We start from the raw sequence: 14,481 nt of genomic DNA, 5'->3' as shown, positions 1-14,481 counted from the left end.
AAAGAGTGTATTAGCTTTTTTAAATGTGCAAAGAATCTTTTATGCTGCCTTTTCATTTTAGTGATAGCAGGTATTTTGAGAGTTGTCTGTTTACTTTTTACTTCATTGCTATTGCTTTTAACTTTCATGAGCTGTTACTCTGCGAATGACTGCCAGCCTAAGTATTCAGCAGCTCACTACTTTCATTTGTGATTTAGTTTCTCTGTATACTGTATACATCTCTTAGAAAGAGTGGAATAGGTACACTTGTGTACCAATGACTTTATAATTAAAGGTTAAACAACAGTGAGGCTAAATTCTGAAAATTAAGACATCTGATTTCTTACAAAGCGAAATCCTAGACTGCAGAGATTAATAGCATTTGCTGTGGATATGACTGGTGTGAAGATCACATTCAAAATGGTCCCATAGATTTGTTGGTAAATGCTTAGTTTTATATCTAAAGATCACTTGAAAATACTCCTAGAAATACCTTTTAAGGTAGTGGTTAAAAGGAGCATAAATATACAGTAAATAGATTGTATTTCAAAATCACAGAATCCCAGAACGTTAGGGATTGGAAGGGACCTCAAAAGATCATCCAGTCCAATCCCCCTGCCGGAGCAGGGATTTAATTTAAATTTAAGAGAGTTTTCTTTTTCCCTTTTCATCTTCGTTTTTTTTACAGGAAAACAAAACAGTTGAGCCAGTCTGGCCTCTTTCAGGTCATGCTTATGGAATAGAAATAGTTTACTAAAATATATCAGTTGTACATGTAGCTTTCTCTGAAGCTCTAGGAATAGCATTAGAAATGCTTCTGGGTTTTGTACCGTTTAAATCAAAGCTGACTATACCAAAGCAAACCCTCCATGCAAAGGTATTCAGGTTGCCTACAACACTTCCTGATGTTTCTTGGTCGAGTAATCTAGATCTGATTTAAATCTTTAAGTGTGATAGTTTTCACTGTGAAGAAGCTGCAGCTGAGACCATGCGTTGGCTTCATGTGTGCCTTGGCTCATCAGCTTCTGTTGTAACTTATTCTTGGTTTTCTCACCAATTTACCTAAGTTTTGCATAAGCAGATCGTTATTGTCATCAATTTGTAGCCAGTTTTAGGTTTTCCTCCAGTAAGATAGCGTATTTGATAACTAAAAGTTGTTTATGACTAAAATATGAAAGAAGAGATGTTAACCGTGAGGGTTTTCTAATTGCAAGCATTTCAGATGAGAGATTTTATTTTTGTACAGTCTGTCTCCAGCTTTATATTCGGCAGCTTTACGGTTGTCTCGCACTTTAGGATGCAGAGCCAGCCTTGTGGCTGATGGGGATGGAGTGGCCCCATCTCAGGGAGCCTGGGGGCTTATCAGCTCAGTGCAGGCTCTTCCAGATGCTCTCGCTGCTGAACAGGGAAAGGGAAGAGAAGAGTGTCTTTATTTCAATTACTTGACTTACTAATTTGTAACTTAGCTGATGCCATGGAAGATACTCTCATATTCTGCAGCCCTGCTGCTCATGAGCTTCAGCTTGTCCATCTGACTTGTAAATGTGATTTTAAAAACATGGACAGTCCCTCTTTACCTAGCAGTGCAATGTTATTTGTCTGTTATCAGACATTTTACTCTTCAGAATCTTTATCATTGGCACAAGATGGCAAGGTCTGCTTCCTTGAGGTTCCTGGGATAAAGCTGATGCCAGTTTTCAGTTATTGTGACTCTAAAAGGTGCAAAACCCCCATAGCTTTGTAATTTGGGGTGCCTGTATATCTTGAATTTTGGACTTCAAAAGGGAGTTTCCCATTGAATTAATCTTGGGTATTAGTAATTTTTTCCCTAAATCTTCATTGGATATTTGGCAAGATGAGTCTTATAAATATATTAGTAGGTGATGTACAAACATACATAGATAGATATACATATCTATATCTATCTGTGTGTGTGTGTGTATATATATATATATAGAGTCAAAGAATGCACCATAATAAACACTCTTGTGTACAGTAGTAAAATGTTTCACCTTTATATGGTGTCTTTCACAAATCCATGTGGAATTGTACAGGCTTGCAGCTGTATTAATGGAACTTTTGTAGCTGTAAGATAGTGAAAATCCTCATGTAGTTGTCTGTAGCTGTTCATATTTGTGTAGATCAGGATCTAAATTTATCTCATCATCCAGTATTGCACCTTGATTGCAATTAACATCACACCTCAGTAAATAAAAACTTGGTTGTGGAGGGCACACTTGAAAGTGATAGCACGTAGCAACACAGCAGCGTAAGTTGCGTTAGATGGCTAAAATGAGTATTTTCCTCAAGCCTACTGGCTTGTCAAAATGTATCAGTTCAGGCAAGAGAAGGATTAACAGTATGAAAAGTTTCCCTCGTTCTGGCATGTTCTGGTTATGCAGATCTGTGAGGCTTGATAAAATACTTGAGCTGTTCTTTCTGTCTGATCCCATAGAGATAGATCTTCTCTTGATGACTGAAATGTCATGATTGTTTTCCCTGTTTCTGCTATCTAGCTGAGGGGTTTAAATACTCTCCCTGTAGCTATTACAGCCATCTGGGCTTGCTCTTTTCTTTTGCAATTAAAGCAAGCCTGAAGTTCTTCTGAGTTTTTCAGCTTTGAATATGGAGAACTCCTATAGTAGCATCCAGAGACTTCCATCAGTGCTTTGTGCAGCAGAGCTTTGAGAGGATCTGAAGATACTGTTTGTCCTACATTGTCTATTTATACTTGGTTGACCTAAAATAGCTAGGAAAAAGGTTGTTCATGCCTGGCTAGAAAATATCCACACCCTGTTACAGTGGACAGTAGCAATTTCTTTGAGACGTTATTTCAGAAACACAGTACTTATTCATTTTCACCCTGTACTGTTTTCAAGTTAACAGTCAACTCCTCCAAACGTGTCTGGTAACCACAATGTTTGCCTTAAACCGGAGTTCCTTGCAGGTCTTCTCAGCTGACAAAGTCGGGCTTTATAAAAACTGCTAAAATTAGCCAGCCCTTCCCTGCTGATCTCATAATATTGGAATAGACTCTCATAAATGGTGTGTTTCAGTGTAAATTGAATAGAGCACACTTTGTTGAGATCATTGGATGTGGTACTTTCAGAAACTGCACCTTTAGTTGCTGCTTGAATTTCCTTTAGATTGCTGTCACCAGTCAAGCAATAGGATGGGAAAGCATCCAGTGCAGAATGCAGGAGGCTTTAAAAAGTCCTTCTGCCGTAAGCCTGTGCTCTGTTGTGAGGAACTAGCACTAGTAAATATTTGCTGGAGACTTAAACAGTGTGTGCAGTACTTCACCAGGTCTGGTTCAGTTGAGTATTTTTAATAAATGTTTTTTCTTTTAAATAAAGAGATGTTTTTATTTGTCAAATTTCTTAGAGTTGTACCCCACAGATCAATATTTGTGTTTCTTCTGAAACGTGGGGGAACTCTGGCAAGCAAATAGCAGAAAATCCCAGTTTTGAAACACACAGTCTGTAGATTGGATACCAAATCTTCCCGGTTTTGTTTATATGAACCAGCTGCCTTTTGCAAGTACATACCGAGGGCAAAGTCAAGTCAGCATCTAGAAATCAGTGTTAAAGGAAGTATTCTAGTAGTTAAGACATCGCAATTAAAGCACAGAAACTCACAGAGGTTGAGGTTCAGGCAGCACATAGTGAAGGAATACTTGCACTTTGCAATATTACTAGGAATAATTTTTAAAAATACAGATTCCTAAGATAGGTGGAATTCTATTGATTAATGATAATTCCTTTTTATGGAATTTTATTGATCTTACCTTTGACCTTTTTCGAATCTCTGATCCGAAAAGTTTGGAAACATGAACGTTTCGGTCAGGTTTTGGGTCTGGCAGTGCAGGGTCTCCCGGCTGTTGTCTGCAGTGCTGCTTTGTCCCTCAGAATGGGAGCAGCCCCTATGTTTGTGCTAGGATGTAAGTCATATTGTATATTCAGGGGCTGTCAAATCTCACTTTTTGCTCGATCTAACAACTTCAGTTGAAGCTTGTGGCCATGGTAGATGCACACTTGCACATTTACCACGTAGGTGAAGAGGCACCTAGCAGCTGCCTGCATTGCTCTCTACATTTCTGCTGTCTTTGAAGCATGTTCATGCTCACCCTCTCCTTCCAAGTAATTTTAAATTCTGGGTATTTTCCTCAGATTGGAGCTGTGGTGATGTTGCAAGAAAGTTTCCTATAAAGATTGGAATGCTTCTGTATCACAAATAGCTGGAATTAATAATAGTAATGCAAATACAGTCCTTTTTAAGATCTACGATCTTACATTAAACCACTTAGTTTAAACTTAAGCTACCACCAAATCACCTCTTTCTCTAAGTTCTGTTCCTTTAGGTGTGGAATCATTTTAGAAACCAGGTACTGTAAAATGATTGGGGGGTAGTGGTGATGGGGTGTTTTTTGTTGCTTTTATAAATACAGAAGTCAAACTTTAACTGATACGTGGACATCTTGCACAAGTGCTGTGTGATCCTTCTACAAGAAGTCATTACATGTAACTTGGTGATTAGTGGGACTCTGCATTTGCATTCTCCTAACAGTATGCTGGCGGACTACCTGAATACATATATGTATACTTTGCGTTTTGGTTTTGTTTTTCTTATGGCAGCCTTGAACTTCTAACAGCTCGTGCTTTCCTTTACAGGGCACAAAACTATGGATAATAATGGAATACTTGGGTGGAGGGTCAGCTTTGGATCTCGTAAGTATAAGATTTTTTTGCATTATAAGTTCTAGTAAACCTTATTTGTTTGTGCTTTCATATCTGTCTATAAGATCTAGTCCCTGGACATGGCTGATATTATATCACTGCTGCATTGTAATGCTCCAGAAAGTGTGAATTTGAATGGTAATTCTGTTATATTGATTTTTTTGTTTGTTTTCACTGTTTGTCTCTAAGCATTAGGAAGTGCCCATTTGTTCTCGGTCAAATGTAAGGCAATTTTTTTTTTTTTAGTATGATGAAGAGCACTGTTCTTGCCCTGTGTGGTGGGCTTTTGGGTTTTGATTTGTCTGTCCATCCCCTGACCCCTCCCCCCAGTGGAGTATTCATTACACTTAAATAAAACACGTTTCCTGTGGGACTGGGTGTCAGGAATGAACCAACTGTGTGCCCAGAGTACAGTTAATTTTAACTGGTTAGAAGGTGTTGGGTTTTCCATTTTCAGGTATTTTCAGTTAAGCGTGAAAGCGCCTTTTACTTCGGATAATGTGGCATTCATGAAGGATGTAGCTTAGTGAGCACCGGAGCACAGTCCACTCTATGTGGATGTGGTTTCCCCACACTTTCAGTACAGCTCTGAGTCAGCTGTAAAGCTGGGAGACCCACCCTTTCCTGTAAGATAACATAGCTCAGTCTTTGTTTCTGTGATGCTGAAGGAAAAATACTATGTCTTCAGTATTACAGAATGGTGTTAATTACAGCATACTCGCTAACAGTGATCTAGTCTGAAAGAGTTGAAGTACGTGCCTAACTTCACAAATCTGTGTGAACTTCTTTATAAAATAACATCAACTCAGCTACAGGAATGCAAAAGCATAGTAATGATGTGTAGTGTGTAGTAGTTTGTAGCTCTGGAACGTGGTCTTTTTGAGAAAAGGAGCTGCAGGGTACTTACTCTGACACTTTTTCTGTAATTCATAGTCTTCTATGGAGTGTCAGAGTTTTTGAATTAGCTCTTAGTTGAAACCACTGAACCTTTAGAAGAATAAAAACTTAAGTTTAGCCTCACTCTGCCATACCATAATTTCATGGTGTTCTCTGTTTCAGTGTTGTGTTGTTGGTAGGTTTTTTTCATAGCAGAATCACCCACCTTAACTGCTTCTGTTTTATTTACATAGCTTTCCAATGTGCAAAGTTTACACCTGCTCCATATTAACAGCTTTACAGTATTGCATTATGTTCTTGATGCAAAAGCAAACACGGAATCAAAAATGATGGAACAAGGAGAAAAGTGCATTATTAAATTTAAAAACCACAGTCAATAGACTAATTTATTTTGAAATAACCTGAGTTTCTTAATTCACGTAATCTAAAATAGAAAATTCAGTCCGCTGTGTTTGCTGTCTCTAGGAATCTATAACTTTGTGGAAAGTTAGTTCCAGCTTTTCATGTGCATTGCGTGCAGTATCCGTTAGAAAAGTAACAGCATTTTCAGCGCAGTACCAGTAAAGGAGGTGTGAAGATGACCGCTCCAATGGCACCTGTTTTGCTAGAATGTTGACGTGCTTCATTGAATATTTTATGAATTCTGTTAGTAGAATGAAAATCTGTAAGTTTAAGTTTAGGATTAAATTAAATCAATAGCAAGGCAAGAATTAGATACAAGACTAAAATTATTTTACTAATAATTCTTTTCTCTAAAGCTACGTGCTGGCCCATTTGATGAGTTCCAGATTGCTACCATGCTAAAGGAAATCTTGAAAGGTCTTGACTACCTACACTCAGAGAAGAAAATTCACAGGGATATAAAAGGTGCATAACAATTTAAATGTTACTCTGTTAAAGTCTTTAAAAATAAGCGTGGTGTTCTAATTCGGATGTTATTTCCCCTTGGCAGCTGCCAATGTCTTATTATCAGAACAAGGTGATGTTAAGCTGGCTGATTTTGGAGTTGCTGGGCAGCTGACAGACACACAAATTAAGAGGAATACCTTTGTTGGAACTCCGTTTTGGATGGCCCCTGAAGTTATTCAGCAGTCGGCATATGATTCAAAAGTAAGCATGACAATAGAATACCTTTTCTTTCTCTCTGCAGATCCAACAGAAATTACTTTGGTTTTTGTATTTTTAGCTCTATCAGTATGGAGAAAAAGAAGTAGATTTCAAATGACAGGGCTTCAAATAATGAAAGTACAATTAAATTGTTTTTATACAGTACTTGTGTGTCACTGTACTCGCATACAAGACCCATGCAAACTCACCAAGTAAGTTGATGCTTGGAAGTTCAGATTCTTTCCGAAAGACTCCCTGGATGCTTTCAGTGTTGTGAGTTGGCTGGTTGGTTTGTTTTTAATTTCAGCTGAACGTTACACATTTAATTCAAACAGTAAACACATAATTGTACTTGTGATGTGCACATAAAGAAAAGACTTTTGAATATCTGAGATGTCCTGAAGATCTTCACACTCTGGGAGACTTTCCCAGGATCGTTCAGGCTTGAAGGAATTTGTGCACATGTCACAAGGGTTCTTGCTGATGAGGAGGAGTATGTGGTAGTTCTCATGTTCAGGGTTTCAGTGGTGCAACTGTAATGTGCTCCCTAGGGCATTCTGGAAAAGCACTCTGCTCCTCTTTAAAAATGAGTGTTGTCCAGTCACAGTGAGAATAATTCATCTTCTGCTTGCCCTGTGTATAAATCAGCTGTATTACCCCTTCATTTACGTTCTCCCAGCAACCTAATCTTTCACCTTATGTATTTCCTCAATATGTTGCAAGAGCAGTGCCCTCTGCCTTTTATTTTTATGGCAGAAATATATAGCTGGAAAGCACAGAAGATGCAAGCCTTTGGTAGGACAGATGAATGGGTTTGGACGGGATACACTTCAATTTCTAGACTAATACTGATAAATATTTTGGCATCTGGACTGAATTTTAACCTTTCTCTGTTTCCCCCTGCTTCAAAATGACAGAAAATAAACCAAATCCATTTATTTTAATAGCGGCAGAGATTTACAAACCCCATCTCTTATTTCAAAACATTTTGTTCCAATATACAATTGTTGGTTATGTTATTTCAGTAATTAAAAAATGAGCTTGTTTAATTGTTCACTATTAAATACAGATATTTTAGTTCTTGTGAATAGGAAAGGAATATTGGAAAAAATGCAAATTGTAACCCTTGCCCTCTGTGGGCAACTTTGGTTTATGACTTCTCTTCCAAGTGTAGTTAACCATTGCCAGCCACACAGGAGAAACACCACGACCTTAGTAGCTGTTGTATCTCATCTAAAAAGATGCAAGTAATGTATGGGGTAAAATCTCTGTATCGGAGAAGAATTTTTCTGTTTTGTAAGATACTTCGATACAAAGACAGAATTTGCTTATAACGCTTAACTTTAACTGAAATAAATACCACTTCATTATTCTTCAGAAACTCACCTTGGTGTTTCAGGCCTAGCTAGTTGATGAATATAGCTAGAAAACTGTCAACAGAGAGTCTGTTAGGAAAGAAATTAAGTGATCACCTGCTGAATTTGATTCAACTCTGCCTTGTTCCTGTAGAGTGAGATGGCAAACAAGGTTGGATACCTCAGTGCATCTAAACAAGTTCTGAATTAGACATAGGAAATTTGTGGCAGTTTGTAGTTCATAACATGGAGAAAATCAAAGGAAGATTAATGTTTCTGGAGCTTTTTCAGAAGTGTGTGTATTTAGGTGCGCGTTTAACTTGCTGACAGTGTTTCAATGGTGACAGCATGTAACAAAATTGGCGTCGTCGATGTTTGTCGTTGAAGATGGATTAAGTCAGTCGGGTCTTTGGGAATCACAGCCTTTAAGTATTAGAAAGGAATCTTTGTGTGTTACCTACTTGAACCAGAATTAATTCTGTTCTGTAGATGCAGTATATGTGAACATTTTAATTATTAAATGCTAAGTCACGCTAGCCCTTAGTTTTCTACTAAAAGTAACTTTTCCCTTTCTCAGGCTGATATCTGGTCATTGGGAATCACTGCTATTGAACTCGCCAAAGGGGAGCCTCCCAACTCTGATATGCATCCAATGAGAGTTCTGTTTCTCATTCCGAAAAACAATCCTCCAACTTTATTAGGAGAATTCAGTAAACCTTTTAAAGAATTCATTGATGCGTGTCTGAATAAGGACCCAACGTTTGTGAGTAGATATGTGTGCCTGTATATAGATGTTTGGGGTTTGTTTTTTACTCTCTCATGCTTGCAAAGCATCTTGCAACAGCAGCTACTGGTGTAGTGCATCATAACTGATCAAAATAATTCTAGAGACTATTCTTTCCACTTTTAGTAGTGGTGGTTTTTAAGAGCAATGTCTCCATTCTAGTCTTTTGTTTAAAATACTGAAAGAGGGAGGGGGAGTGCTTAAAGAAATAATGGTGGTGGAGGCAGCTTCCTAAAATGCACTCAAACCTGGGATAATGTCAGAACTGAAGCTTGAACAGAGGAGAGAATCTTACATCTTCTTTCTCCAGCACTAGTTTTGCTGTCTGAATTGTGCTTACAAGGAAATGTTGCACGGGAGAATTTTGATTAGTCATTTTCCTGGGTGTGTATCTTCTAGCTTAGAAGGATAAGCAGTATAGTATGTGAGCGACTTGATCGTATTTTTAGAGTGCTTGTAAATGTGGATTACTGGCTTTTCTTGACTTCCTGTTTCATTAATTTCCTGATACTATATGAGTGAGCTCTAGAAATCAGTTGTCTTACTAAATCTCCTTTCTCAAGCACTTAAAATCATGACATGGTAGCATAATATTAAATATTTAAGTGTTTCTTACAGCGTCCTACTGCAAAGGAACTTCTGAAGCACAAATTCATTATGAAAAATGCCAAGAAGACTTCGTATCTGACAGAACTGATTGATAGGTTTAAGAGATGGAAAGCAGAGGGACATAGTAGTGATGAAAGTGATTCCGATGGGTCTGATTCGTAAGTTTATTTTCAGTTTAGTCTCTTTGGATTTGCGTTTTGTTGGTTTGTTGGTTTTTTAAAAGCTAATGTTACTAAAGTAGGTTTGTCGCACTTTGTCTGTGTAAATAACTCCTCTTCTGTACATCTGACTTTGTTCCATACGTTTTTCATTGGCTTCTTCCAAGAAAACCCCTTGTATGAACCTGAAAACTATTGCATAAGTCAAGCTGTACGCTCATTATCTCTTTAAACTTTCTCTCTGAGCTCAATTTCAGTTCTGTTTAAGTACCATGTGTTTTCTAGTCTGAGGCTAGTGTTTATACCAGAAACAATGAATCACAGTTAGAACTATTGCAGAGCAAGGTTGAGGTGTATGGAGAAGTTTGTACAATGCCTGTGGAACAGCGTTCTGTAAGTCTCCTGCTTTTCTGGGTATCAGATAACTGTTTTAAATGGAATGCCATGGGAGAAGGTAAGCTTTATGGGTAGATAACATCTCCTGTTTGCTTTGATCGTATTTCAGTTTATTCAGCCTCTGAAGTTGTTTTTTGTAGTTCAGTTAATGTTTCAATATATGTTTTTCTTCTTGTTTTGAGGAATGTGGAACTAATCCATATAGACTTGTGTTTGGGTTACCTGTGTTTGCTTAGTGTTATGTTGTGGCTGATACTATGTGCATCGTATCCTTTTTCTTCAGGGAGTCCAGTAACAAAGAAAATAACTCTCATCCTGAGTGGAGTTTTACTACAGTTCGAAAGAAGCCAGATGCCAAGAAGCTGCAGAATGGGACGGTATGTACAGCCTGAGGAGTTTTTCTTTATAAGTGCTGGATTTGAAGCCAATTTAAGGAAGAAAGTGATAAAAGTTAGTAATTGTTCACTTTTCGTAAGAACTGATTATATTTTTGTAGTTGAAGAGATTATGCTTGTTAGTGATATTTTCTATGCCTATGTCGGCCTTAAGTGCAAAAGATACTTCATGCTAATAGATCAGTATCTGTTCACAGAGATGTGAATTTTAAAGACAAAATATTAGAGAGGAAAAACTGAACTGCTTTTCTGATGATACATGACCTTGTTTCAAATGTGTCATCAGGCATCTGTTTCCACCTCGTGTAACATTTGTTGATGTACTGTGTCTTTGTAACGTATTTCAAGGGCTTTGTTGAATTCAACTGAGCTTTCAGAATCACATGCACTAAGTGCAGCATATACAGTGTGTAGGAATACAGTAATGTGATCCCTATATGTTAACTTTTAGGATCAAGATCTTGTCAAAACCCTGAGTTGTTTAACTATGATAATCACCCCGGTGTTTGCTGAGGTAAGTCTTGACTTCAAGAACTTCTTCGAAAGTATTGCTGAAGTGTCTGATAATTTTCGTAAGTTCCCTCTGTTTTGGTTTGCTGCTCAGCTCAAACAGCAGGACACAAATAATGCTAGCAGAAAGAAAGCAATTGAGGAACTTGAGAAGAGCATCAATATGGCAGAGGCAACATGTCCAGGGATCACAGATAAGATGGTGAAGAAACTTATGGAGAAATTTCAGAAGTAAGTTCAGGAATGTTTTTGTATGCATTGGAGGGAAAAAAAAAAAAAGCAAAACTTTGTATGTTGGGGAAATTTGAATAGATTGGTGATAAGTCAAAGATCTGCTGTGTCCAGGACTTTAAACTTCTGGCTTCTGTAGTTACACCTAGCACTTCTGATTGAAACTGAACCTTAATAGTAACTATTACTGTATCTGTTTCGTCTTCTAATGCTGCAGTTTTACCAGAAGTTGTTATACATTGCTTCACTTTAATTTAGTCTACATTTTTGTCATAAGTGTATTTATAGCAAATAAGGGAGCAAGAGAATCTTTAACTTGGCTTTTTAGGGAATATTTTCTTGAGAATGTAACTTCTGGTGGTTTTGTTCCTATGATCTGCTGAGATGAAGGCATGTGCTAGTTCAGTGATGCAAAACTAGTTACGTGCTGTTTGCCAAGCTGAAACAATTATAATTAACAAAATTCTTGTTGAAGAATAATTAACAAAATTCTTGATTGCTTTTATTTATCCGTAGGTTTTCTGTTAATGACTCCTCCTAAGAAACTTCACATAATTGACTGCTGTTTCGTATGGACCCAGTGAAACCCACCAAAACTACTTCAAGCTTGGCAGTGCTTAGCTCATGAGCTCCTTGTGCCTTTTGGATCTTTGCAACATATTGATGGTGATTGAGGATTTGGAAGAACCTACTCAACTATTTTGTGGGCAGTGCACATGGTTTTATATTTTCAGGAAATTATTTTGTAAAGAACAACTTTTAATATTGTAGTTTCACCTGTTTAACCTGATAAATGTTGAGGTGCAGTTTTGCTTTTAGAAATAACCATTACTTTAGTTAATAGAAAGTGCAAGTACAGTATGTTTTGATGCTGTTTTGTTCCTGTACATGGGGATGTACAGGTCTTTTGTATTCCTCAGTTAAACTTTTGTAAATCACTAACAAGCTTCAGAGAAAATAGCTTTTTCACAAGCCTATTCAAAACATGTAATGTAGTGGCAAGGGTATTGCTGTAGCACCTGCTTCAACCAGCATATAGTTATCATGCCCTGAAAAATAAACCTGCAACAGTATCTATTATAATTCTAAATTGGTACAGTATTTTAGGCAGCTCTATGATTAAATATGTTTGAGAGCAATATGTCGATAGTTTGCAGGTGATATGTAGCAACAGGTATATCCTGATGTACAGTATGTGTATTACCTTTTAGAACAGGTTTTGAAGTAGTAATTCAATCTTACATCATCATGGTAGGAAAATTTAAAGCAATACAGTTGAGGGGGTGGGGCTTTTGGCAATAATGGACAAAACCTGAAGTCCGATTTAACTTAATTTTTTTCCTCTGAGTATACACGCCTGGGTGGAAGGGAGCCAGAGAAGCTGAGCGTCGCATGATACATACCTCATGAGCAGGTATAAGTGTAACACCAGCATTCTGTGTGGTGGTGTTGTTTCTCCTGTAAGATATTTATATGCGTTTTTGTTCTTAAATACATTAAATACAGTACATCAACATAATTTGTTTATAATTTTCTGAAAGTGTATTTTAAATATGTATTTACCAGTTAATATGCAAATAACTGAGTTATAGATATTCTTTCACAAAAATGTAGTACTGTGCAGTACGGAGTGATTTTTTTTTTTTCCCATAGAAAGTAGGTAAGACTATAAAGTTGCTTTCAGTTATCTATTTATGGTACTGCTAGGTGGGTAATATCTTCTCTTCTGGATTTCGGTTTGGTTTGGTTTTTTCCCTTTTTCAACCCAGTATGTATATTATGCTGAAGTTTTGAACTGGGATTGTTTTTCAGTACTTAGCTGTGGAACTGTTGGTGTAAATTTATTTTTGATAAAAGCTGGGTGTGTTTATTTTATGGTTCAGACCTGCACATTTTTGTTTTTGCACAAAAGTCATTTTAAAGAATCTGAAATATATCTGCCAAATATTGAAAAAGTAATGGTGTGCAAGTAAATACTGCATTTTTAGTCAAATGTTGCCATTACATCGTTTTTATATAAAGGACACTTGTGAGAGATGGTGGTTAGATATGCCAAGGACAATTATTTTCAATGGTGCCTACACTGTAAAAAATTACTTTTAACTCCTTGTTTTAATTTTAAAAAAAAAAATGTTTCTGTTTAAAACTTTCATCTGCTATATAACTGAAATTCGATTAGAATTTATATCTGAGAAAAAAGTCTGGAAATAGTTTTTGAAAACAATAATGTTATGGATTAAATAAATATTTTTATAAATGTAAAAGCAGCAAAAGTTGTAAATACAGTTGATCTGAAGCTTTACAAAATAACTGCATCACAGAAACAAATTGTAGTGCTCCTCTAGCTTATGTAGTTGTTAGTCTTGTAAATCTGTTTATAGATGAAGCTTATTTCAATGTTTTCGGGGGGGTTAAATGGTTTAAAAATAAATATTTAAGTTCTGTAAACTTTCACCAGCTTGTTCTGTTGTGCGTTTTATTCTGGATTTCAGTAGATGCTGAGAGGTGTGGATATACCTCTTACAGACTTGTGGTCTAGTTCAAGAGAAGTGCTCCTTGCACAGAGTTGCATGGTTGCTCTGAAAAGGTTTGGGTCCCCCCCGTGCTGTTCTTGTCCAGAGGACACCTACCAGCTGCGGTGCCACAGGGAGTGCCAGATGGAGCACCCCCAGGGTTCGGTTTGGTTCCGTTCCTGAGGAGGAGTCTTCAGGATCCATGTGCTCGGACGAACGTGCGTGGCCCATGGCAACGTGGTAGAGATGTCAGAAGACTGACTTCAGCGGGAACTCGGCACTGTGGGGTGAAGGTACAAAAAGCCCTGTGCCACAGTTACCTCGGCTTTCACTTCAGCAGTCTCCACCCAGATCTCATTTTAAGAGCTCCATCCAAATTTCTCAGAATTAAAAACGTGTTTTTACTTCCATGTCACTTCCCTTAAGGTGTTTCTTTTGATGTGAGAGACCGAGGGGAGAGGTGATGGGGGTTTCTCCTGAAGTCTGTAACTGTCTGTAACGAGTCTACCCTCTTGACACAGGGTCTGTAATCTATGCAACTCTATAGCATAGTGATTCTGGGTAGGTAGGGTTAGTGAATCATTTGGGAAGTTGGAACTTGTCCTGTTTGCGCTATGACTGTAACAAATTGCTGAACTACGGTGCCTCTTTCTTCCTGTGATATGGGTGGGATGTGTACCTACCTCATAGGACAGTGTGGGGAAATACTCATCCACATGCATATACTGCAGCCTCATTCTCCCCGAGTCCATTCAAGAAGTTTTCTTACTGTACTGCATATGGCATTTCTGCACCTAAAGTCTCTGTGTAT

General features: G+C 37.6%; 1 protein-coding gene across 1 annotated transcript in view; it reads left to right on the top strand.

The window, feature by feature from the left end:
• The window catches only part of STK26 (serine/threonine protein kinase 26), a gene marked incomplete at its 5' end in the record, with an annotated part of 15,924 nt that extends 2,500 nt beyond the window's left edge, over positions 1 to 13,424 (top strand). Inside the window, 9 exons of the mRNA XM_010185503.1 lie at positions 4,650 to 4,706; positions 6,371 to 6,479; positions 6,565 to 6,722; positions 8,652 to 8,837; positions 9,477 to 9,625; positions 10,305 to 10,398; positions 10,868 to 10,930; positions 11,021 to 11,157; positions 11,674 to 13,424. Coding sequence (XP_010183805.1) covers positions 4,650 to 4,706; positions 6,371 to 6,479; positions 6,565 to 6,722; positions 8,652 to 8,837; positions 9,477 to 9,625; positions 10,305 to 10,398; positions 10,868 to 10,930; positions 11,021 to 11,157; positions 11,674 to 11,698 — 978 coding nt within the window. The remainder of the gene's footprint in view (positions 1 to 4,649; positions 4,707 to 6,370; positions 6,480 to 6,564; positions 6,723 to 8,651; positions 8,838 to 9,476; positions 9,626 to 10,304; positions 10,399 to 10,867; positions 10,931 to 11,020; positions 11,158 to 11,673) is intronic.
• Positions 13,425 to 14,481: the final 1,057 nt, after the last annotated feature.

The sequence above is a fragment of the Mesitornis unicolor genome, unplaced genomic scaffold (genome assembly GCF_000695765.1).
Source record: "Mesitornis unicolor isolate BGI_N332 unplaced genomic scaffold, ASM69576v1 scaffold13625, whole genome shotgun sequence".
NCBI classification, from domain to species: domain Eukaryota; kingdom Metazoa; phylum Chordata; class Aves; order Mesitornithiformes; family Mesitornithidae; genus Mesitornis; species Mesitornis unicolor.
This window is presented reverse-complemented; position numbering and strand designations above follow the sequence as displayed.